General features: G+C 32.5%; 1 protein-coding gene across 2 annotated transcripts; it reads left to right on the top strand.

Annotated features, from left to right (window-relative positions):
- Window positions 1–379: 379 nt before the first annotated feature.
- Window positions 380–6,268, top strand: LOC146940521 (P-loop containing nucleoside triphosphate hydrolases superfamily protein). 2 transcript variants are annotated; one of them, XM_085754220.1, is made up of 10 exons: window positions 380–490; window positions 633–826; window positions 1,755–1,863; window positions 1,956–2,037; window positions 2,156–2,241; window positions 2,550–2,653; window positions 2,795–2,925; window positions 3,018–3,111; window positions 3,905–3,960; window positions 5,872–6,268. In XM_085754220.1, exons 2-10 carry the CDS (start codon window positions 782–784, stop codon window positions 5,966–5,968), a joined length of 804 nt encoding a protein of 267 aa, XP_085610346.1. In that variant the 5' UTR covers window positions 380–490; window positions 633–781; the 3' UTR covers window positions 5,969–6,268. The 2 variants fall into 2 exon arrangements, with proteins under 2 accessions (XP_085610346.1, XP_085610347.1); XM_085754221.1 differs by lacking the exon at window positions 380–490 and having other exon boundaries at window positions 631–826.
- Window positions 6,269–24,399: the final 18,131 nt, after the last annotated feature.

The following is a 24,399-nucleotide window of genomic DNA, read 5'->3' as shown; positions in this document are numbered from 1 at the left end:
ATCGTATGGACTTACAATCATCCATTAAAAAAGTCATCGAAGTAAAACTCACGACATTGCGTGTGAATCAACTCTAAACAACCGAGTCAACCTTCATTGACACACATCCAAATTTACATTGTACCCTAAAATCTGTACACATATAAAAGAGTGAAGATACACTTCCATCCTTATAATTATCTCCTAGTTCAATTTAGTCATCGACAAAAAGTAAACTCATACTAGTCCCAAATATTTTTATACGGAAGACAAATTAATTTTTTAATTTATTAAAACAAAAATGATTGGTTTATCTCTAATCTCTAATATAAAATTATCAAAACCTAATTTGAATCTATTTTTTTTTTTCAAAAAATAAATTGGGATGAAAGAAAATTGTGGCCAACACCATTCACAAAATATATTTTCAATAAATCATATTATTAAATGAGGTTTTCAATACATGATTATATATTATCATAGGGTATCTTTTGCTTCTCAGCTGCGGAAGGTAAAAGTTCCAACTTATTTGCTTCTCTTTCTCTTTCTTTCAAACCCTAATCATCCACGCTTAACCCTTTTGCTACTTCCAACTCCTCGATCATCTTTAGTTTTGTGCTTAATTTTGTTTTTGTTGATTGGTCTCTGTTTAGGGTTGGTGTGGTTTATGGGATACAGTGATTTCGTGACTTTATTTTTCGCCATCATCGTTTGGTGTACTGCTTACGTTACTGTTGCACTTCTTGCTTCTCTTCGTGCCGTCAATCATCTCTGCACTTCCTGAAACAAACAACTCATCACAATGGGTTATGCTCAGCTTGTTATTGGTCCTGCTGGTAGTGGCAAGGTAATTTCTTCTCTCCTTCGTTTGAATTGACTTATTTGAGCTTATTTACTAGCATAACCACTCTTGTCACTGTTTGGAGGAACTTATGGATTGAAAATGGCTTATGGGTCTGTTTGTATTATTGATTTATTCGAGCTTATCTACTCACATAAATTTTGTGAGACTCTATGAAGAACTTATGAAAACAACTTACCACAATTTTCAAAAGCTTTTATGGCGTATTTTCATAAGTTCTCCTATATAGCTTATGAAAATAGCTTATATCATATACAAAAACAATTTAACTTTATTTTATCTTTTTCTATAAAAATAGCTTATGTAAGCTTACGCATAAACGCTTATGATGATGAACACTTGTGCTGTAAACTGCAAATAAGTTGTTTATCCAAACATGACCTATAACATGTTAAATGTTTTCTGCCTTTTTTTTTTATGAACTCTCCAGGATAGCTTATGAAAACAACTTATAGCTGATATGAAAATAATTTGACTTTATTTTATCTTGTCAGAGAAATAGCTTATACATACGCACTTATATGATACTCCCTCCAGTCTGGAATACAAAAAAATTGATGGTCTTGAATATAAGCAAATGTCGACTACTTCTATCTTATTCAATGCTACTATTCCTAAACTATCCTTCAATTAATGTATTTTTTTTTTCTTCTAATGGAACAAGTGGGGTATTTCGAAATTATAATTGTATTCTTCATAACTTTGAGGGAAATAAATGACACCAACTAATTTTCTCAAAGGGTGTGAATTTTTTTCTGTTGCTTATATACAAGACTAGAGGGAGTAAGCGTTTATTCTAGTAGTGCTTACTTGAGATGTTTAGCCAAACAAGGCCTTGATGTGTTTGCAATACTATTCCCTTCCCTAAATTAAACGTTTAGATAGTTACTAATGTGTTTTTCTTGTTGATCAGTCTACATATTGCTCGAGTTTGTACCAACACTGTGAAACTGTGCGACGATCAATCCATGTCGTGAATCTTGATCCTGCTGCTGAAAATTTTGACTATCCTGTTGCGATGGGTAAGCAGAATGTGTATTGTCGTGTGGCTTCTTCTGTTCATTTGGGACTTTGTTTAATGGAGCTTAACTTTTTTCGGTTGGAATGTTTGCAGATGTAAGGGAACTCATTTCTTTGGATGATGTTATGGAGGAGCTTGGATTAGGTCCTAATGGTGGTCTTGTATACTGCATGGAGTATCCTTTTCATTTGTTTAATTAAAAAATTATGCTGTCTGTTTTTAGTGAAATTAACGGCAACATGATGTACTTCCATATGCTGTTGAAATTTTGTTGCCTTAATAATCATGTTTAGACACCTTGAAGACAGCCTAAATGGTTGGCTCGATGAGGAGCTGGACAATTATTTGGATGACGAGTACTTGGTTTTTGATTGCCCTGGTATTCATGTTTGTTTCTTTAGTTATTTGTAGTAAATATTTTTATGCATCAGTATCCAAAGATTGCAATTTTGAGAGTTGTGTTACTATAAGGTGATAATGTTGTATAAATTGCAGTCACGTGAGTGTGCAAGGCCACAAAAATAGAATCCGTAGCATAATAAAATTACCGCTTAGTCTAATATTTGTCCTTTTAGAACAAGATTGTTACAGGGCTAGTTTGTGTAGCCTAAGGTTAATTCTATTAAAATTGATTATTAAGTTTTTTTGGTTGCAACTGGCTTAACAAAATGTTGTAATGTTTTGCAGGGCAGATAGAACTTTATTCACATGTGCCGGTATTCCGGAATTTTGTTGAACATTTGAAACGAAGAAATTTTAATGTCTGTGTTGTGTACTTGCTTGATTCACAGGTTGGTGATAGTTTCCGCAGTTTTGCAACTTTTGTTTAAATCATGCTTCCCTTTAAGCTATTGACTCACTCACATTCCTTTAGACTTTCCATTATTGTTGTCTTGTTATCTTTGTTGACTAATAATTTTAAAATATTGCAGTTCATGGTAGATGTGACCAAATTTATAAGTGGATGCATGGCCTCCCTTTCTGCAATGGTTCAACTTGAACTCCCTCATGTCAATATTCTCTCAAAAATGGACCTTGTGACTAACAAAAAGGATCTTGAAGAGTAATTACTGTCACTTAATTTCTCTCACTCATTTGTTTCGACTACTTTATTTATCCGGATTCTAATATATGTATTATTTTTTTTGCTCCTAGATTCTTGGATCCAGAACCCACCTTTCTACTATCTGAATTGAATAAACGGATGGCTCCTCAGTATGCAAAGTTGAATAAATCTTTGATTGATGTGGTGGGTAACCTATGACTATTTTAAGAATAGACCCCCTTGTCAGTAATATTGTAAAGTATGCATTCATTTTGTTGGTTTTTATAGGCACACCATTGACAATCAATGAACAGTTTTGGACTGAAATGAAGTTGGTTTTTATAGAGAATGGTTTATTAAGTATTTGAATTGATGTCTAGTAAGCATGGATCTTGATTGCATTCCAAGCAAGATTCCAAGGGTGATTTTCCTTTTTTTGTTATGATATTTTGGCTGTGTGCATAGTGCATACCTAACCATGATTTTCACATAGCTCTAGTGGGCCATTTTTTTTAAAAAATAGAGTAATTTTCGATAGCCGATATATTTTTCCCTTTTTTATGACTGACACAAGTCGTGTATCCAGTACACTGACCTCGTTGTATAATCATGTCCGTGAAGCTTCTCATCTTTAGTCACTGCAGCACGCACATTCATCACTTTTTCAAGATATTTCTCTTTAATTTAACGATTTTCCTGCCATAATTATGTGGTACCGATCAACATGCATATTTTTGTTTATAAATCTATTGTTGGCAGCTTAAAATACATGTGTGGGTTATGAATGTCTTGGATGGTTTTTGGTTTCTGTTTGTTTTCTCTTAAAATACGTGGAAGGATTGGAAGTTCTAATTTCAACCCATTTGCATATGACTTCAATTTGGAACATACATTTCCGATTATTCCCTTACTGCTGATGCTTCGTAGACATTAGTTAAGTTAGGCAATGCTTTGTTTTCAATTCCATCAGCTTATTTATTTATTCCTTTTGCAACAGGTAAGTAGTTATAACATGGTGAGTTTTATACCACTGGACTTGAGGAAAGAAAAAAGGTACGCACTTCTATCTTTCTACTGCTTAAACTTTCTTCCTTTTCATATTTTTAATGATGTTGTATTGTTATTATATAAGGTATATGCTATCTCTTGCTCTAGTTAAATGTTCATTGTATTTTGAGTAAATATTGTTGATACTGAAATATTAAAATTGAATGGTATAAACTGTTGTAAATTGTTTTTAATGAAAAAGCATGGCATAAATTAAGTTGAACTCAAATTATGGTTCTTGTAGATCGTGTTTTTGATGCTACTGGAAACTCTTGTCAAAGGATTGAATTTGCAAAGGCCAATAAAATATGACTGATTTGATTGTTTTTGTCTTCATTCTTTCTATATATTTTGGTATATGAAATTAAGTATCATGATGTGCTCTGGAGTCAATAGTTCTCAAAGCTGCATTTCCTTGTAGTTTAGTACTTTGGCTGTCTGAGTAAAACATGTTACTCCATCGTTGCCTCGGTAGTATCTGTTGAGATCCCTCACAGGTTAGAGATACAGTTTTAGTTTGTCAGAGCCTAACCTAAATTTGTTAATGGGCCACCCATATTTGTTTTCTTGGCGCGTGAAGGGAGTGTTTAAAGTTCTGTGTTGTCGGGCTACTTGCATTTGTCCATGCTTTAAATGGCCAATCACGAGCATGAGAGGGCATGTAAAGATTTTTAGCAGTTCTTTTTACTTTTTAGGCCCCCCGATGTCTCTTTAAGTCCCCTAAAAATTCGGGAGATAACTCCCGGAGGCCATTTTTTTCTTTCAATTGTAACACCTCCGGTAGGTAACTCCCGGATGGCATTTTTCAGTCAAAAGAGATATTGAAGGGGCCTAAAAAGAAATCCTCAAAGATCTTTATTATTGGGCCACTAGTGTTTTCCACGCTTCAGATGAGTGTGACTGTGTTTGTTGTGATCCCACATAGCTTGTAGATATGGCTAAGTTGTACTTATAAGGTATATGGCTTGGGAAATTATATCTTTCAAACTTTTGTGGGTTGAGTTAGGCCCAAGTTTCAAATACTAAGGCTTTGTTTGGGAGTTTGGAGGGGAGGGCTTTGGGGGCAGGGGAGGAGAGGAAAAAAAGAGAAATCTTCCTTCCTTATTTGAGTGTTTTTGTAGAGAATGTGAAGAAAATCCTTATGATCAATATATTTTTAATTTTGAGAGTTATGAAAATATTGAAAGGATTTGGCCCTCCGATATCTTTCTCCAATGCTTTTTTTTTAGTTCCTCATACTAAGGAGATTTTGTATTGTGAAGAGTAAACCTCCTATTCAAGTTTGTAGGACTATCCTTTCCCTTTCTCCGTCCTTTTTCCTAACACCCCCTATTCAAGTTTGTGGGACTATCCTTTCCCTTTCTCCGTCCTTTTTCCTAACACCCCCGCCCCCCAAACTCCCAAACATAGCCTAAGAGTGCAATAGATTTTTTAACCATTTGCTAGTTTTTATTAGATAAACACGTTTTGGGTATATTGTTTTGATCATGGGATTCTTAACGGTCTGTTCAACCATGAATTCAGATATCCTCCTATCGAGGATGGCAGGTCAATTTTTTTATTTTATTTTTGAGAAAAGAGAATGGCAGGTCTTGAAACCACTTGTTCTTGATTTATTTTCAATACGCTTCAGAGTGGGTTTATGTTCGTTAATTTGGAAACTCACTGGATATTCAGTTAATTTTGATTAACAAAATCGAGCTCTTAAAAAGCCATAATGGCATTTTCATAAATTACTGAAATGAACTACTTCATCAATTGTCGTTAAAGCTCATGCTATTTTCGTGTCTATTTTGTATTTTAGATGTTCTGCCATTCTTTCCATGACCTTGGTTTCTGACTTTCTGTAGTTCTCCCTAGCTCCCAAACAAATTGGCTTTTGTTTTGCACTTATCGTTCAATTCTTCTCATTTACAGTATACAATATGTATTGGCTCAAATTGACAACTGCATTCAGTATGGAGAAGATGCAGATGTGAAGGTTAGGGATTTTGATGAAGATGGGGATGAGTAGCTTATTCCCTTCCGCAGCAATGTTTGGCATGATAGAAAGTTCAGCCTTCACAATGACTTAATGGTTATCAAACTCAAATTGTTAATAATCTACATAATAGTTTTTCGTTAGAATGTTCAGTGTGGATTGGGGACCTTGATGATTTAGAAAATTTAGCCTCCTAATGGGGAGATGATTTTGGGGAGGGTGCTTAGTCAATACTTCGCAGTCACTGCTTGCTTGGTTTCAACATGACCATATTTAGACATCGTTACTTTGGTTACTAATTCTGATGGCAAATTCTAAAACCTTTGGATCCAAGATTGATTTTTTTTTTTGAAAATTTGTTGAAGTGGGATATTGATTGTTTTTTATCCAAAGAGTTGGAGCGGAGTAAGGTAGTGTTAAATACATAAATCTGTTGAGGAGATTCACTTATGTCTATGGCTTTGCTGAAAGCCTGGAACTTAACATCACAACTTCACTATGGTTCTTAAATTTAACAGGCTATATCTTTGGTACACATTAACCAACTGAAACTTTTATATTGTCAGGATTTTCTTTCTGATTTTCATAAATTAATGCCGAGTATTATGGATATCCTTGAGAGTTGTGTTGAGTACATATATCTATTTTATGTTTCTTTTATACTCTGTTAATCCTTAGTCTTCACTTGTGACAAAAATTCAGTCAAGCTCTAAAATCATTATAGTCAGCAACAAAAAAGTAACATGGAATTTGATAAAACTGAGTTATTTCACATTTTGATTTTCAATTATATAGTAACTATTAAGAGAACTTTGTCGCCCTGCGTACGTGATTGTGCTATAAAAAAAGTATCATACAATCACTAAATTATCATACTTTGGAAAATATATTTGTTATTGTTTGACTATTTTCAAAGAGCTAAAAGGAGATATACTCTCTTTTTAAACTGACTAATTTTAAACATGCATCAATTTACAACATACTATTTTGATAAATTAGGCTACTCTATTTACAACATACTATTTTGATAAATTAGGCTACTCTTGCAACTGAATTTAAAATTTAATGATATGAAATAGCCAGATTGGTTATCAAGTTCAAAGCCAGATTGGTTGCAAAGGGTATCCATCAAAGCAGATGAGTTTGATTTCACAGAAAGACATTCTCACATGTTATTAAATTCACCACAATTCGAGTCATTCTAACTTTAGCTCTATCCTTCCATTGGGATATATTTAACAAATCGATGTCAGGAATGCTTTTCTAAATGACATTTTTCAAGAGGGAGTATATATAATGCAGCCACCAGGCTTTGGATCCACATATAAGTCACTTTGTGTGTCGTTTCCATAGAAATCTTTATGTCCTTAAGAAGGATTGCCAAGGCTTGATATGAAACACTTGCTCATGCTTTGCTAAAATTTAGTTTACGTTGATGATATTTTATTCATTCTATCATCAGACATACTTGTCCATGATTATCGTACTCAATTCAAATGTATCAAAGATCTTTTGCATCGAGTAAACATGGTTAATGCTTGGGGAATAGCTACTCTTGAGTAGTTCTGAACTTGGGGTCTGATTGGATATGCCTATTTTGAGCTTATGATAATAAATAATTATGCAAATAAATAAGCTTTTATGTTAATTTGTAAGTTCTCGTTAACGAAAATTGTTTTTTCATATACTACCTTGACTAGCTTATGAATAATACATAAAAATTTATTTATTTCTTTCACTCGGAAATCGAACTCAGATTCTCTAACAATTCGTTCTTAGTAGATCTCATTAACCACTTGAACTTATAGCAGTATAAACACGATTAATATGACTGGAATTAATAATATTAAAAAAAATTGAAGGATAATAATATTAAGTTATTAGTAGTACTAGTACATGAAAATCGATTGCGTAGGTTCATGAAAAAGTAAATGTACATGAAGTTCCTACCAATCAGGAGGATAGTGATGTGTGTAAGCCATATGGTCAGTTCACTAGTTGAATCCAATTTTGGTGTTGTTTATTTTTGTTTTCTTGTTTATCATATCATTCATCACTTTGTTACTATAATTTTGGTTTCTTTATTCTATACCTGCATACCATATATAGTTGCCTGCAGGATCAGTTATCTATTGGTAGGAATTGCTTGCTACAGATGATATGATTAGGAGTTAGGACTAGGAGGAGTGGCGTCTGCAACAAGATTGTGGTGTGGTATGGTGACTCACTAAAGCTGGATAGAGACAATCCAAAAAGGATATTATGGAATAAGTTTTAAATTTTAATTAATTAGATTTGAGTTAATTAGAATCTCATTACGAATAAGTTCATATTTAATTTATTACAAAACTGAATTTTGGACTTATTTTATCTTATTTTTTGCATATTAATTTATAGTTGATGCAAATTAATCTATTAAAAAGAGATACCAATTGCGAGTCATAAACTTCATAATGTGAGCACAATTAGGACATAGAGGCGAGTAAAATGTACTCTAACGTTAATAATATTTTGACACATTATTTTTCACATTTTTTTACTATGAGTTTTCTCAGTAAAATGTTATAAATAAATTTTGTTTTCTTGTCTCTTTTTATAACAAGTTCTGTTGCTTCTTGTTGTTCTTGTCCAACACTACATGTAAACTCATAGTCATAATGTCCAACACTACTCCACATGACTATTTGGTTTGGGTTTGATTCTGAAATATGGTTAGGTGCTACTAGTAGTACTATACCATATAGGTGCAGGGAATCTGCAGAACTGTCCCTGTTCTTTCCTTCACTAAAATGGAAGCAAAGGAGGCTGTAGAGTGGAGACACTCTAAAAGCAAATTTGACCCATCCTCAAAATGGGAGATTACTCTGTGTTTCTTTCTCTGCAAGTTTGCATTTCTATTTTACTAATGTTGGTTTAAAATTTTATTATAACAAGCAACTATATATCATTATCACTTCTATAATCCATATCTTTATTTTTAAAAAATGGTACATTTACTTGTTCAAAAAAAAAAAAAAATGGTACATTTACACACAAAAGTTGTCTCAGAACATGTGTTATATTCTTTCCAATTTAGTTTTATAATTACTTTTATTTCTCCAATTTTCTCTTTAATCAATAAGAGTTATAGTTATATCTATTTTAATCCCTAACTCCTAGAAAATATATATTTCAATCCATAAAAAAACTATAAGACCTTGTGCCAAAATAATAAAACCATAAGACCCATTTAGGCTCAGGAAAAAAATCAGAACAACCCACTATGGAAAAACCACAGTTAGATTCTTGATAAAAGAGGGCAATTTGGTCCTTGTCAATATTCAAAAAATGATAATTTTAGTCCATCAACGAAAAGAGTTTCTTAAATAATTTATCTTCTATAAACTCACTAATTTTTTCCTTTTTCTTTGGCATTCAACCCATCACTTTCAAAAAGAAAAAAAAACTTATATATATATATATATATATATATATATATATATACACAGTGGCGTATCCAAGACCCTGGACTAGGGGGTGCAATTTTTTTTTCATATAAAAATTTGAATTTTTTTACTCCAAAGAAAATGACACATTTTTAGTCCTCTAAAATATATCCGTTTTTACACAAATGCTCGCTCACGGTCTGTCTAAAGTTAAAACTATCGAATCCCTCACTTTAGATCCGTCAATAAAAAAATATTTTTATTAAATTTTATAAATGAAAAGGCAACACATGCAAATAAAAAATGCTCGTACATTCAAACTTTTTTAGGCCCCTTTTACTATTGAAATTCTAATTTTTTTTTTAAACAAAGGGTAAATTTTAAAGAAGAAAAAATACGAATAGACAATATTATTTATTTTTTACAAGACCAATATATATCATGATTATGTTACCATAAAAATACATATTTTTAGAGAACCATAAAAATACATATTTTGTTATAAATTAAATTGCCTCATGTAATGTTTATAAAGCACAAGCCCATATTGACATTTATAAACAACCCTAATTAGTTGTTGCATTGAATGTAGCCACACAGACCTTTTTCTCTGGTTTCAAAAACTACTGATTCAAAAGAAAAGTAGCCATTCTTCTGTTCCAGTTTGCATCACTTCGACTTCACTTCTATTTCTCTTTCGTTTTTTTACTTCTTTGTGAGAGGAAGAGTGAAGCAGAGTCCAGAGATGCAACAGAGAATTTTCAGGGTGTGCAAAGTGCAAAACTCACAGGATTATATGAGTAAATTCCAAAAGTTCAGGGTGTGCAGGTGCACACCCTCAACACTACCTGGATCCGCCCCTGTATATATATATGAGAAATGGTCCGTTGACACCAGACATAAAAAGTAATAATGTTAGAGATAAAGCAACACCAAATGTGATGAAGATTTTTTTATTGTTTTTTACAAAATGTGATGGAAATAAAAAAGGGGAAAACACCAAGCCTATATACTTTAGTCAGGGGTGTAACAGTTCGATTCGATTTAAAAAAGAAAAGGAAAAAACTAAAGAAAAAACCATTTAACTGCGATAGACAAGTCAAAGTACAAACAAAAATTTAAGATTTTATATATTCCCTTGAAATGTGAAATATAATAGTAATAAACTTAGTAAACTTGTACAAATGTTGTTAGTTGTTTTGGTGCGAGGTGGTAAGTAAAATGTTGGATTTAGACTAAGTCAAAATGAATTTAGTAAATCTATCTATCTGATTCATTGGTTCATTGAATTTCAAAATTAATAATCGAGAACCAAACCATATCTATATGTTGTTTATTTTTTTGTTGTTTGATTGATTTACATCAACATTTAATTACTCAATAGAGAGAATTTAACTTGGAACTCATGATGAATGTTCAATGCTTTTTTGGATATTATATTTGGAAAATTCTATGGTGAAGTCATGAAAATGACTTTTCTGGTGAAGTTAACACTATAGCATCAAAAATGCAGTGAGTAACACCCCACTGTTTGTACAGTGACATCAAAAGTTCAGTCCCCATAGTATCATCAATTCATCAAATTAACAAGACTACACTTAATCTAATTTTATCCTACTTTGTTTTAAGTGTAACACCCCACAAAGTGTAACATTTAAGACTATCACATAATATCATCAACTCTGTTTGCATGTTAAAGATGCCAACAATTAAATAGTACCTGAAGTCCAAGATGTTGCAAGCATTACTAGATGAATTACCATTGATCATTAATCAGTAATCAACAATTTAAAAATATGAATCAAACATTAATATAAAAATTAACTTTTTCAAAAAAGTCAGTTTACTGACTGCACCATAGAAGCTCCCATTATATTTATCATTGGACATGCCTTTATCTTTTTCATTGGATTCATCGTTAAAAACTTTAGCTAATTTAGGGTTTATAACTTTTACAAATTTCTTCTCTCAATGGAGATTCATCTGAATCCTTAGATTCTTCAAAAATCATCAACTTCATTGTTTGAAATTAAGTTCCTTTTATAGAGCTGGAGAGATATCCATTATAATATAGTTGTTGAGAGAGAATACATATTGATGATGTGATTGTACAAATATAATTTTTGTAATGGTACAATTAGCTCTTCAAATGAATCGATACGATTTCAGATTGTATGGTACTTTCCTTGAATTATGGTATTTGTGTTTTGAGGTCTGTTATTTGAACAACTACTCGTGTGACAGTTTTTAAGATAACCATAAATTTATAAAGAAAAGTATGTATTGACATGGAAATCAAAACAATTGAGAGAAAGTAAAGATATAATTTGAATATAAGAGAAAAAGTTGTCACAAAATGGTTGTACAAATATTGTTTTTCTTATATTTTATACGTAATTATATATCAACTAAACGATCATATGAGATGTCATGTGTTGATCTTGAGGACAATAGCGATGAAGTCTTGAATACCATATCCTCTTGTTCGTTCATATATTCAGAGGACCATATGATTTAAACTTCTAAGAGGAATGATTATCCAAATTAAGGCAATGAAAATTTAGTTTGTTCGTTTAAGGTTAACCTCTTGGTTGGGATTAAGGGCATTCGTGGCGTAGTTTAGATTGATTTTGAGACAAAAGTTGTTTGATCTAAAGATAAAACACACACGGTTTGGTTAGCATGATTCGATTAATTTTTTTTTTATCTAATCTAATTTAATACAGTTTAAGTTGGATCAGTTTTTGAAATTAAAAACTAGTTACAAACCCGTGCTTCGCACGGGGGTTCAGTAACGTATTTGACAAAATATTATATTGGAAGGATAGATTGTGAAATGACAGATAATTATAAACCATAATACAATATTTAGAGTACTCTTGCATTACGGATTACAAAATTAAATCTTTAAAATGGTTTGATCACAAGTAACAAATGAAAACATATTTTGTCAGCGGTAGAAACACTTTTCCAGTAATAATTGATATCTATCTATAAACCAATGAAAACCCTATTACCAAAGCTGCCTGATTTATATCATTTTGACTTTCAGCTTCAACATATATAAATCATTTCACATGATCTACAGCAAAGACAGTAACTGCAATTTAGTATCCAGTTCTTTCAGGCGAACAAACTTCTGCATCAGATAGATAGCTGAAAGCCTCTCTACCTAATTTATATCATTTTGTGTTTTAGCTTCAACGTATATAAATCTTTTCACATTATCTACAGCAAAGGCTAGGGATGTCAATGGATACCCATGGGTACGGATAATATGATACCCGTCCCCGCCCCGTTGGATAAGTATGATACACGTGCCCGCCCCGTATCCTCGTGGGTACTCACTATACCGGTACCCGTGGGTATTGAGGTATCCATGGGTACCCATGGAGTTTTGAATTTATTTATTTTTTGGTACAAATAATAACTTTTTTTAATTACCAAAAAACTTCAACTTTTAAACATCCATACATAATCCACTCAAATTTCATTAATCATACATAATTCATAGAAAATTCATGATTCTTATATAATCTATATGTTTTATGATGTGAATGAAGTAGAAATGGTGAACTTCATAAGATGAATTAAAAAAATTTAAAATAAAAATAGGTTATTATTGAGGATTTTTAGGTGGGGGGTAAAATTTTCTTCAATAAGGTACCAACTTTAAGTAATAAGATATGATATATAAAGATATATTAGTAATTTACTTAATTTATTATCGGGTATGGGTACCCATAGGTATGGATACAATCCAATCCGTGTCTATGTCCATATAATAATGGGTAGTCAAATACCCGTTTATTATACCCGTGGATACCAGTTTAGCTACCCGCTCCATACCCGTGACGGATTTTACCCACGGGTACCCATGGGCATGGGTATTTTTGCCACCCCTAGCAAAGGCAGATATTAACTGCAATTTAGTACCACGTATATAAATCCTTTCACATGATCTACAACAAAGGTAGATAGTAACTGCAATTTAGTATCCATTCCTTTCAGGTGAACAAACTTCTGAATCAGACAGATAGTTGAATGTCTCTCTACTTGATTTATATCATTTTGCCTTTCAGTTTCAACGTATATAAATCATTTCACATGATCTACAGCAAAGGCAGATATTAACTGCAATTTAGTATCGAGTCCTTTCATGTGAATTATACGCACTTTTAAAAACTTGTTTTAAAGGAGAGATGTTCAAATTACGGAATATTACCATTCTTAGTAAATTTGAGAATGTAGTTCGCATAATCCAAATATTTGTGATGCATGGTTTAATGGGGTTCAGTAACGTATTTTGTAAAAAAATTGTTCCGAAGGAAAAATGAACAAATTAATGAATATTGCACAAAAATTAAAAAACTTTATCAAAATATTTATGAAAGCTTTATCAAGAGCAGGAAAACAACATAAATTACATAATAGTTAAAATTATAAAAGTGAGCGCTACTGTCATAGAGTTACCAAAAAGGGATTAACACCAATATTTACATGACACAAAATGAACGAAAGAAATACATTAAACTCTTTAGCGTCTTGTGTAGGAACTTGGTTATTAATATTTTGACCGTTAAAAAATAAAAAATCTCTTTGACATCAAAAAAGTAATATCAACTGAGCAATATTCAGTCTCTTCACATATGCTTAGTAATATTCAGTCTGAAAGATTACATTGAAAGGATAGATGGTAAAATGACGGATAATTGTGAATCATTATAATATGTCAAAATATAAACCTTAAAAACCATGAACCATCAACTTAGTTTTAAATAGTTAAAAATAAAAAATTGTAAAATAGTTAAAAGTTTTTAAAAATATAAAAATTGGAATATAGTTAAAAAAATTGGTGAGGTAGCACTCAACCAAGCAACACTAAAAAAATTACATGCATTAGCGTAACAAAAAAAACAGACAGACGGACATAAAATATTACTCTAAACGTTAATGTGTGTATATATTCGCGAGGTTGAAGAAAGGAGATAAAAATATTTGGGATCATTAAATGACATCGTGAATAAAAATATTTGTGAGATTGTGATGATTAAACGATATTGAAATTAAATATATAAGTGATAAAAAGATAATAAAATTCCTTTGAAAAAAAGGTAATAAAATTAAATGGAATCTCCTTAAAAAATTAATGGAACGGTTAAAAAAAAAGTTAAATGGAAGAAAAAAAACATAATGAAATATAATATTAAAAAATAAAGAAAAAGTTCCCGGCGTGAGTTGAAAAGAGGTGCTTGTGAAATAAATTGTCGAGAAGTAGTTTTTTAAAGTAACATTCAACAGCTTCTGGTCAAAGCTCATTCCATTCAATTTTATGCGTTCAAAAAAAGTACTTTTTTTAGTAAGTAATTAATTGATATTGTATTCGGCCTAACTTCTCCTTAAAAATGTAGAGAAGTTTGAAAAAAGTCGGGTCAAACGATACCTTAATCTCCCACAAAGGCAATGTAGAAGCAATTGAATTTGGGTGAAAAAATTGAAAAATAGTTAAAAATATAAAAATTGGAAAATAATTAAATGTTATTAAAAATATAAAAATAAGAAAATAATTAAAAAAATTGGTTAGGGGCAAAAATGGAAATTCATAGGCCAAACCTTAAAAAAAAAAAACTTGTCGAGAAGTAGTTTTTTAAAGTAACATTCAACAGCTTCTGGTCAAAGCTCATTCCATTCAATTTTATGCGTTCAAAAAAAGTACTTTTTTTAGTAAGTACTTAATTGATATTGTATTCGGCCTAACTTCTCCTTAAAAATGTAGAGAAGTTTGAAAAAAGTCGGGTCAAACGATACCTTAATCTCCCACAACGGCAATGTAGAAGCAATTGAATTTGGGAGGAAAAATTGAAAAATAGTTAAAAATATAAAAATTGAAAAATAATTAAATGTTATTAATTAAAAATATAAAAATAAGAAAATAATTAAAAAAATTGGTTAGGGGCAAAAATGGAAATTCATAGGCCAAACCTTAAAAAAAAAAAAAACCACTTCCAATAATTGAATTACCAAAATGCCCCTCATAGGGGCAAATTGGTAATTTCAAGGGGCATTTCCTTTCTTATATATATAAGTAGATATAAAAAATTATATTAATATTAATACTATAAATACATAGTGTTTAATGGAACTCTCTCATGTGAACCATTGTAACGTCCTGGATTTTTCATCCAAGACATTACGTCTATTTCTTTCTTTTAGAAGATATCCTATATATTTTTTTTACAATAGTCATGCATAATAAATTCCTAACTAGAACCTAACAAAATAGTTAAACTAATTTAATTACAATTCAAAAACCCAAATTCGTTTCCCCGCGTACACGCTTCAAACAAAATATCAAGCACACATCATCTTCTTTGGTACCTAAAATGTTGGTTGTAAGGGTTAGTCTTCAACACCCATGAAATAAAATCAATAATAAATTACCACATCAAATAAGAATATACAACCATCATCAAGGAATTGTGCTAAACATTTCTTTTTAGTTTAAAATATTCATCACTCTAAAATATACTACAAGAACAAACACAAGACTCAAGACTCAATGTTGATGCAAATGCATGAAATGCAAATAGACAATGATCCGGATATCGCCCCAACTGGCATAACAGTTTTAATCGCCCCATTTGGCATATAATAAAGAATCGCCCCATTTGGCATATAATAATAATCGCCCCATTTGGCACTTAAAATCCATTGCAATAATAATAATCGCCCCATTTGGCACTTAAAATTCCATTGAATCGCCACATTTAGCACTTGATAAAATAATATAATAATCGCCCTTCTTGGCACTTAATATTCCATTGAATCACCCCATTTGGCACTTGTTAATCGCCCTTTTTGGCACTTAATATTCCATTGAATCGCCCCATTTGGCACTTGATAATCACCCTTTTTGGCACTTAATATTCCATTGAATGCAATGATATGCATGCTATGCACTCTTTCTTTATTTTTTTGACACTTAAACCACATAAAATAATAACTTACACACAACTTCTAAATCACATACACAACAGAGAATCATTCTAACTCAACAACATTTTTCATTTCACAAATAAGCAATCATCGATATTTACACATTCATCAGAACACATATTTTAACAAAATTGCAACTCATCAATTCTTATAACTATCAACTACAAGGAAATTAATAAAAACATAATAAATCTTTTCACTCAACCATCGAATCAAGAAGCATATCAAATTCAACATCATAACCTATCATTTTCATTTAGATCATGGTCAAGACTAGAGCCCTTACCTTGACTGCTTTACTTCCTAGCAAAACTCTTAATTCATCATCTACATCGATCCTTTGCTCCACTAATTTCATTATACCATTTGGCAGCCGCAACCCATCCACAACTTCTCTCTTTTGTTTTCTCCAAAAGTGTTAAAATGATGAGAGACAAATATAGGAATAGTTTCCACGCTAATTTATGGACTAGGATAGGATAGCTATTGTAACTAAGGTATATGACGTACTAGTTGAAAAGGAATCTGAAACCTAGTAAATGTAAAGGTGGGAAAGACTATGTTAAGGAATGGTATGAGTTAAGAAGAGAAGCAGAAAAATTCTTCTTAGTTCCAAAAATGAGAGGAATAATAGTGAACAAATTGTTTGGCTAAGTGAAGGTAAAATTGATGCCAGAAATTGGAGGAGTTGGCTCTTGTGTTTTAGAATATAATCAGAAGAACTATTTGTGAGGGAATTGGATAGGTAGTGGCTTGTTTTGTTGAACCAAATTAACTGATAACAAGTGAGAAAACTTAATTCTAAGAATTTCCGTTGTCCCACAGTTGAAGCCACGAAGTAGCACATAGAGGGGGAGATTATTCACGTTGGCATCAGACTTGTGTGTGCTCAACAAATTAAGCTAAAAATGAGGAGATTATTTTGACTTAATGACCACTAACCTACTTCACGTTTTTTTTTTTTTATTTTCCAACTCCTTAACATTGCTAACAATTTGTTTTTATTTTTCTTTTCTATTATTATTCTACAATCAAAATACCACACAAACTTTATTACTTCTATTAAATATTAAATTAATTTACCTAGCCATAGTAGTATAGATAAATATATACACTATCATCATATTATAGTCATATCAAATAGATTACTTAAAATAATTTAAATTAAATACAACTAAAGTTTCTAACAACTCAATTAAAAATTGAGGGTCTTACAATACTTACCCCCTTATAACAGTTTCGTCCTCGAAACTAGAAAGTCAACAAGATTAAGGTAGAATTCCCTTGTTAGATAAAATCATAGGCAGATAATACAATAATAACTTTTTAAAAGGTGAAGATAAAATATTCTAACACATAAAAAAAAATTTATCTACATATTAATATTTCGGGTCATACATTCTCCCCATCTAAAACAGTTTCGTGTGAAACTACACACAATAGCAAAAGATTAGTGTAAAGTTTGCAAAATTATCTTCCATTAAACAATTCAGCCGTTATTTAGTTTCAAAGTCTAAAACCATTTTTTTATATTAAACTATAAATACTTTTTGAAACAAAAGAGAGAATAATATAGAGTAATTCTTAAATTAAATACTAGGAAAATAAAATCTTAAGAGTGGAATAAATAAGACATCTCATGCCAAATAAATCATAATACTACGCTTCTGATGCGCACTCTGATGTCAATAGTTAGTGATCAAGCATAACGGTGGTACGTACTATCCTACCTCGACAATCTTATTGTTCACTATGACTTACACTCATAGTCCGTTGAGTTCTCATTAGTCTTCGACACTCTTTGTTTACTCTCCTCCAGAAAATAACAAGATTTATCACAACTAAGATCACGATTTTTACGAATTGATACCTAAAACAAACACTATTGGACAAGGGATAACAATAAGACAAGGTTCGAGTGGTTGTGGAATAAGCACACACCATCTCTTGAAGATGGGAGTTGGGTCATCTAAATCCTACAATTTATTTGAGTAAAAAAAAAAAAAAATTTACGATTTATTCTTAGATCTAAGAGCTTCCAAAAGTAACATCTAACTTGCAACCAACAATGTTTTTCTTTTTAATTAAACCAATAGTACACTAACCATAAAAGAATCAAACAACGTAACAACAAGTAGTATGCATGCAACATACACCACTTTGTGATTTTTTTTTTTTGAACATACAAGTTACACAATCATATCACTTTTGAGTTTGTCAACTCTTTCCTTTAAACCACACTCAAGATGATATCAATCCAAAACATACATTTACACAAAATCATCTTTTCATTCCAACTAATCGATGCAAAATTTAACTTAATAAATAATTTTTTTTTATCACTTTAACTTCGTAAAAAAAATTATCTCATCAACTTCATAAAACATAACTTTGAATGACATCATTAAGAATATAGAAAGAAAATTTTCAATAAGTAAATAACACAGCAAAGAATGCAACACTTATACGACAATTTCATACAATAACAGTTAAAGAAAACAAATTTATAAAATCTACAACAATATTATTATTTTGCAGCAACGGCAACATTTTTACGGCTTATAGCAACACTTCTACAACCTACATCAAGAGATCTTATAAAAACAACAATACAACAACAACTTAAATAACAAAAAAATAAAATATAGACCCTTAAGTAAAAAGATAACATATAGAAGATAGCGAGCCTTAGTAAAGACCAGAAGTAATTATATTAAACAAAATTCAAAATTCTCGTTTACGCCAAATTATAACTTCTTTGTTTTTTCTTCTCACAAATAAATCCATGCAAGATTCAAACTAATATAGAAAAGAATTCTTTCAGTTATTTTAACTTCGTAAAAATTATTTCATCATCATTTTTTTTTTCTCCCTCTAAAAGTAAATTTAGAAACATCATCATTGAAATATTAGATACTTTGACATATAGATAACAAAACAAAAATGCGACACATTTTAAACCGTAACTAGAAACAACAACAGTTTTATAAAAAGGCATTACAACAACAACAATAATTTCCTTACAGCTACAACAACAGTTTGCAAGACACGTAAATAACAAAAACAGAAAAAAATAGTTTTGGGGACAGTTAGCAGAAAAATAGAATTATACCCAGAAGGACTTTTAGTGACCGGAAAAGTGAGAATCCTGCTGACAACATTTTCTCACCTGAAGTTTCCCTATCACTAAATAGAACAAAGGTCGTGGAATATCTCTTTATTTATCCTTCATATACACAAAAACAAAACCATCCATTTTTTTTTTTTTTAGCAAGAAACCATCCATTTTTAATAATAATGAACATCTAACTGGTAAAAGAAAATCCAACTGGAGTGTTTATATATTCACCTTCACTAGCTAGGTGTTGTCAAGAAAGTTCCTAGTGTCCAGACCATGTAGTTCAAGGAGAAAGGCACAAGGTAACTAATAAGTGGTACACCCCTAATCTCTAAATTCTTGCTAACAAGCACACAATTTTTTTTGCACAATCCGAGACCAAAGACTAAGATAATAGTGCACTCTTAAACAAATTAAAAATCATGATCAACCTACTATCAAACAATCAACCAAATACCAAAAGCTCATTCACTTTTCAGAAACTCAGCATCAACCAAAACCAAACAATTATTTACTCTATACAAGAACAAGATTTTTTTTTTTTTCTTTCAGCACCAGTTTGCAGGAAATAGAAACAAGAGAAACAAAAATAATTTCAGTAACAGACATCAGAAAGCAAATTACACATAGAACTAGTTTAATCACCAACAACAAAAAAAATAGTTTATTCCTACTTCAGCTTCCAGTAACGGCAAAAGAAGGTAGGAGCCACTTTACAGCAACTCTAATATAGTTTTTTTTTTTCTGAAGGAATTCTAAGACAGTTTTTTATTTCTTTAGGTCATGTAGCCACTTGACATTTTTACCCACTAGCTAATAAACGCAACTAAACTAATAAGAGTTTCAAGAATATTCAGATTAACATTACTGCAACATAATTTCAAGAATAAGTCATTCATAAATTATCTATATAACACTCCATTACCTATATATGCTATATACGATAAACATATAATCTGTAAGAGTTAACTTAAAATCAGGTTCAGAAATCAGGAGGAACGTGCCACGATCAGAAGCAACATGCCACGATGGAGAGCAACGTGCCACGATGGGTTGAAAGCAGATCCTGATGCAAGCACTGGAAAAATCGTGCCACGATGGAATCGTAACGTGGCACGATGGTACGCTGAAGGAAATAAAGAAAACGTATTTTCAGTGCAGATTTGTTCCAAATTTTAAGCAAAACTTTTACTATAAATATAGGCCTTGTATCAGACTATTTTAAGAGAGATAGAAGGGCTGAAACAAGGGTTTAGAAAGGCAACAACAAAACTAGGGTTTGTATAGAGTTTGTCTCTTGGCAACAAAACTAGGGTTTGTGGGTTGATTCACCTTGGGAAACACTATTAGGATTGAGTCTCTTGGTTACAGGAAGACGCTGGGATTTGGGTAGAATTAGGCGGGAGACTTATTCTTGTAATCCATCTCTTGTAAGACTACTCATCATCATATAGTGGAACGGAGGGCTGCTCTCTCCCCCAGACTAGGTCAATTTGGACCGAACTGGGTCAACAAATTCTTTGTGTTCTCTCTTCCTTTTCTTTCGCTGTTGTTTTCAACTTTTGGCTTGTGTTAATTGTTCCATACACTTTGATTTTGGTTGCTTAATTATCCCTTGCTCCACACATCAAGTTGTTATTGGTGTGAGTTTTCTCATCGAATCCTCAACAATTGGCGCCCACCGTGGGGCAAGGGTCAAAGGATAATCAAGTACCATGGGTTCGAAGTGGGATATTGAGAAGTTTACCGGAGATAACGATTTTGGGTTATGGAAGGTAAAGATGGAAGCGGTGTTGATACAGCAAAAGTGTGAGAAAGCTTTGAAGGGTGAAGGTTCGTTACCGGTCACCATGACACGAGCGGAGAAGACCGAGATGGTGGACAAGGCCAGGAGTGCCATTGTCTTGTGCGTCGGGGATAAAGTCTTGAGAGAAGTAGCAAAGGAACCAACCGCGGCATCGATGTGGGCAAAGTTGGAATCTTTGTATATGACAAAGTCTTTGGCTCATCGGCAATTCCTAAAGCAACAACTCTACTCATTCAAGATGGTGGAGTCAAAGGCCATCATGGAGCAACTTACGGAGTTCAACAAAATCCTTGATGACTTGGAGAATATTGAGGTGAATCTTGAGGATGAAGATAAAGCTATACTCTTGTTGTGTGCTCTACCTAGATCTTTTGAATCGTTTAAAGATACCATGCTCTATGGAAAAGAAGGCACTGTTACCTTGGAAGAAGTTCAAGCAGCTTTGAGAACCAAGGAGTTGACTAAGTCGAAGGACTTGAGAGTTGATGAAAACGGGGAAGGCCTAAGTGTTTCAAGAGGGAATGGTGGAGGTAGAGGTAACCGGGGAAAGAGTAGTAACAAGACAAAGTTTAAGTGCTTTAAGTGTAACAAGATGGGTCACTTCAAGAAGGATTGTCCGGAGATTAATGATAATTCCGTATAAATTGTCTCTGAGGGTTATGAGGATGCAGGTGCTTTGATGGTGTGCTGTTTGGAGGATGAAGGTGATGTTTCTCACCTTGGGGGTGATGCCTGGTAGAGCGGTGGTCGTCTGGAGAGACGTTAAACACTTAACATCAGCCTGGAGAGGCAGTGGTAAGAATACTCATGATCAGTCTGGAGAGACGGAGGCAACAATACTCATGATCTACCTGTTGAGGTGGAGTTTCAAGGTTGAAGACATAGTGGGATGTACTCATTTGCTAGTTGAGAGGTTGGAAGCTCAACTTTAGGTGGAGTTGAACACACCGGGAGTGGTACGACTATGGAGGACCTTGGGTGCTATGCTCTAGTGGTGAGCAAGGGATTTCTTCATGAAGACGGAAGGCATTCCGGAGGTTGAAGAATGTATAGCACGACTTGTGGAATTACCCTAAAAGTCCAAGGGTGATTGGATGCAAGGTGATCTTCAAGGAAGCGGGAGGTGTCTCGTATTGAAGAGGTATGGTGTAGTCTTGTAGAACTACCTGAAATTCCTAGTGTAGTTTGGATACAAGGATCTTCGAGAAGGCGGAAGACATTCCGATGGCTGAAGAGGTTAAGGTGTGTACTTGTGGAACTACCTAAAATTCCTTGAGTAGTTTGGACACAAGGATCTTCAAAGGGGCGGAAGGCATTCCGATGATTGAAAAAGTTAGGGTGTAAACTTGTGGAGCTACTTGGTGTAGTGGGAACAAGGGAAAGAGCAGCAAGGTGGTTGATGGTTTGGTATCATCACTGATTTGAAGTCAAGGTGGAGAATTGTAAGAGTTAACTTAAAATCAGGTTCAGAAATCAGGAGGAACGTGCCACGATCAGAAGCAACATGCCACGATGGAGAGCAACGTGCCACGATGGGTTGAAAGCAGATCCTGATGCAAGCACTGGAAAAATCGTGCCACGATGGAATCGTAACGTGGCACGATGGTACGCTGAAGGAAATAAAGAAAACGTATTTTCAGTGCAGATTTGTTCCAAATTTTAAGCAAAACTTTTACTATAAATATAGGCCTTGTATCAGACTATTTTAAGAGAGATAGAAGGGCTGAAACAAGGGTTTAGAAAGGCAACAACAAAACTAGGGTTTGTATAGAGTTTGTCTCTTGGCAACAAAACTAGGGTTTGTGGGTTGATTCACCTTGGGAAACACTATTAGGATTGAGTCTCTTGGTTACAGGAAGACGCTGGGATTTGGGTAGAATTAGGCGGGAGACTTATTCTTGTAATCCATCTCTTGTAAGACTACTCATCATCATATAGTGGAACGGAGGGCTGCTCTCTCCCCCAGACTAGGTCAATTTGGACCGAACTGGGTCAACAAATTCTTTGTGTTCTCTCTTCCTTTTCTTTCGCTGTTGTTTTCAACTTTTGGCTTGTGTTAATTGTTCCATACACTTTGATTTTGGTTGCTTAATTATCCCTTGCTCCACACATCAAGTTGTTATTGGTGTGAGTTTTCTCATCGAATCCTCAACATAATCCAATTTTGATATTGTCAAGAAGCCACCAGGGGAAAAGCTCTAAATATATAGCAAATCAAAACTAAAGCCAGTGGGGAAGAAATCGAACAAACAATAAACACTAAACAATAATTTGCTCTTACACAAATAGAATGCATCAAAAAGAAAACCAACAATCTAAAAAGCTATAAATTTGCATCCTGACAATTCACAATTCCAACAGTGACCAAATATAGAAGCTATCTGCCAATTTCCTACTACTTATTTAACTACATTAAATCTCCTCTATAATTTTCTACACATAAAGGTACAAAGAAGAAAAAAACTGTTCATCTCCTATACGGCTATGCCTCTTAATATGAAAACCTAAACTAATACGTTTATAAAAAAAAATTTACTTTCCCAGCCTTTTACATTTCTAACAAATTCCATTCATACATTAAATTCTAAAATGATAACAAGAATCATCAGTTTAAATAACCAAACTTTCTAGCAATTAAAAACTACAACCAAACATCACAATTCATGCGTTGTACGAGATCGTCCCACCCAAAAGTAAGTCCGAGGATTATTGCTCTGATACCATAATGTAACGTCCTGGATTTTTCATCCAAGACATTACGTCTATTTCTTTCTTTTAGAAGATATCCTATATATTTTTTTTTATTTTCCAACTCCTTAACATTGCTAACAATTTGTTTTTATTTTTCTTTTCTATTATTATTCTACAATCAAAATACCACACAAACTTTATTACTTCTATTAAATATTAAATTAATTTACCTAGCCATAGTAGTATAGATAAATATATACACTATCATCATATTATAGTCATATCAAATAGATTACTTAAAATAATTTAAATTAAATACAACTAAAGTTTCTAACAACTCAATTAAAAATTGAGGGTCTTACAACCATCATCTAAAATCCTAGTTTATTCTCCTTCATCCACAAAAAGGGGTGATTTGGGGTCAGTA

Source organism: Medicago sativa, chromosome 3 (genome assembly GCF_051527215.1).
Source record: "Medicago sativa cultivar Bolivia chromosome 3, Bolivia_mono, whole genome shotgun sequence".
Lineage (NCBI taxonomy): Eukaryota > Viridiplantae > Streptophyta > Magnoliopsida > Fabales > Fabaceae > Medicago > Medicago sativa.
Note: the sequence above shows the minus strand (reverse complement) of the source record. Positions and strands in the feature narration are given on the sequence as shown.

Bases quoted from the DNA above. Each gene is read 5' to 3' on its own strand.
- LOC146940521 (XM_085754220.1), top strand. From the start codon at position 782: ATGGGTTATGCTCAGCTTGTTATTGGTCCTGCTGGTAGTGGCAAG. The intron at 2,242-2,549 runs GTATTCATGTTT...AATGTTTTGCAG, and splicing joins CTTGGTTTTTGATTGCCCTG to GGCAGATAGAACTTTATTCA. The intron at 3,112-3,904 runs GTGGGTAACCTA...CTTTTGCAACAG, and splicing joins ATAAATCTTTGATTGATGTG to GTAAGTAGTTATAACATGGT.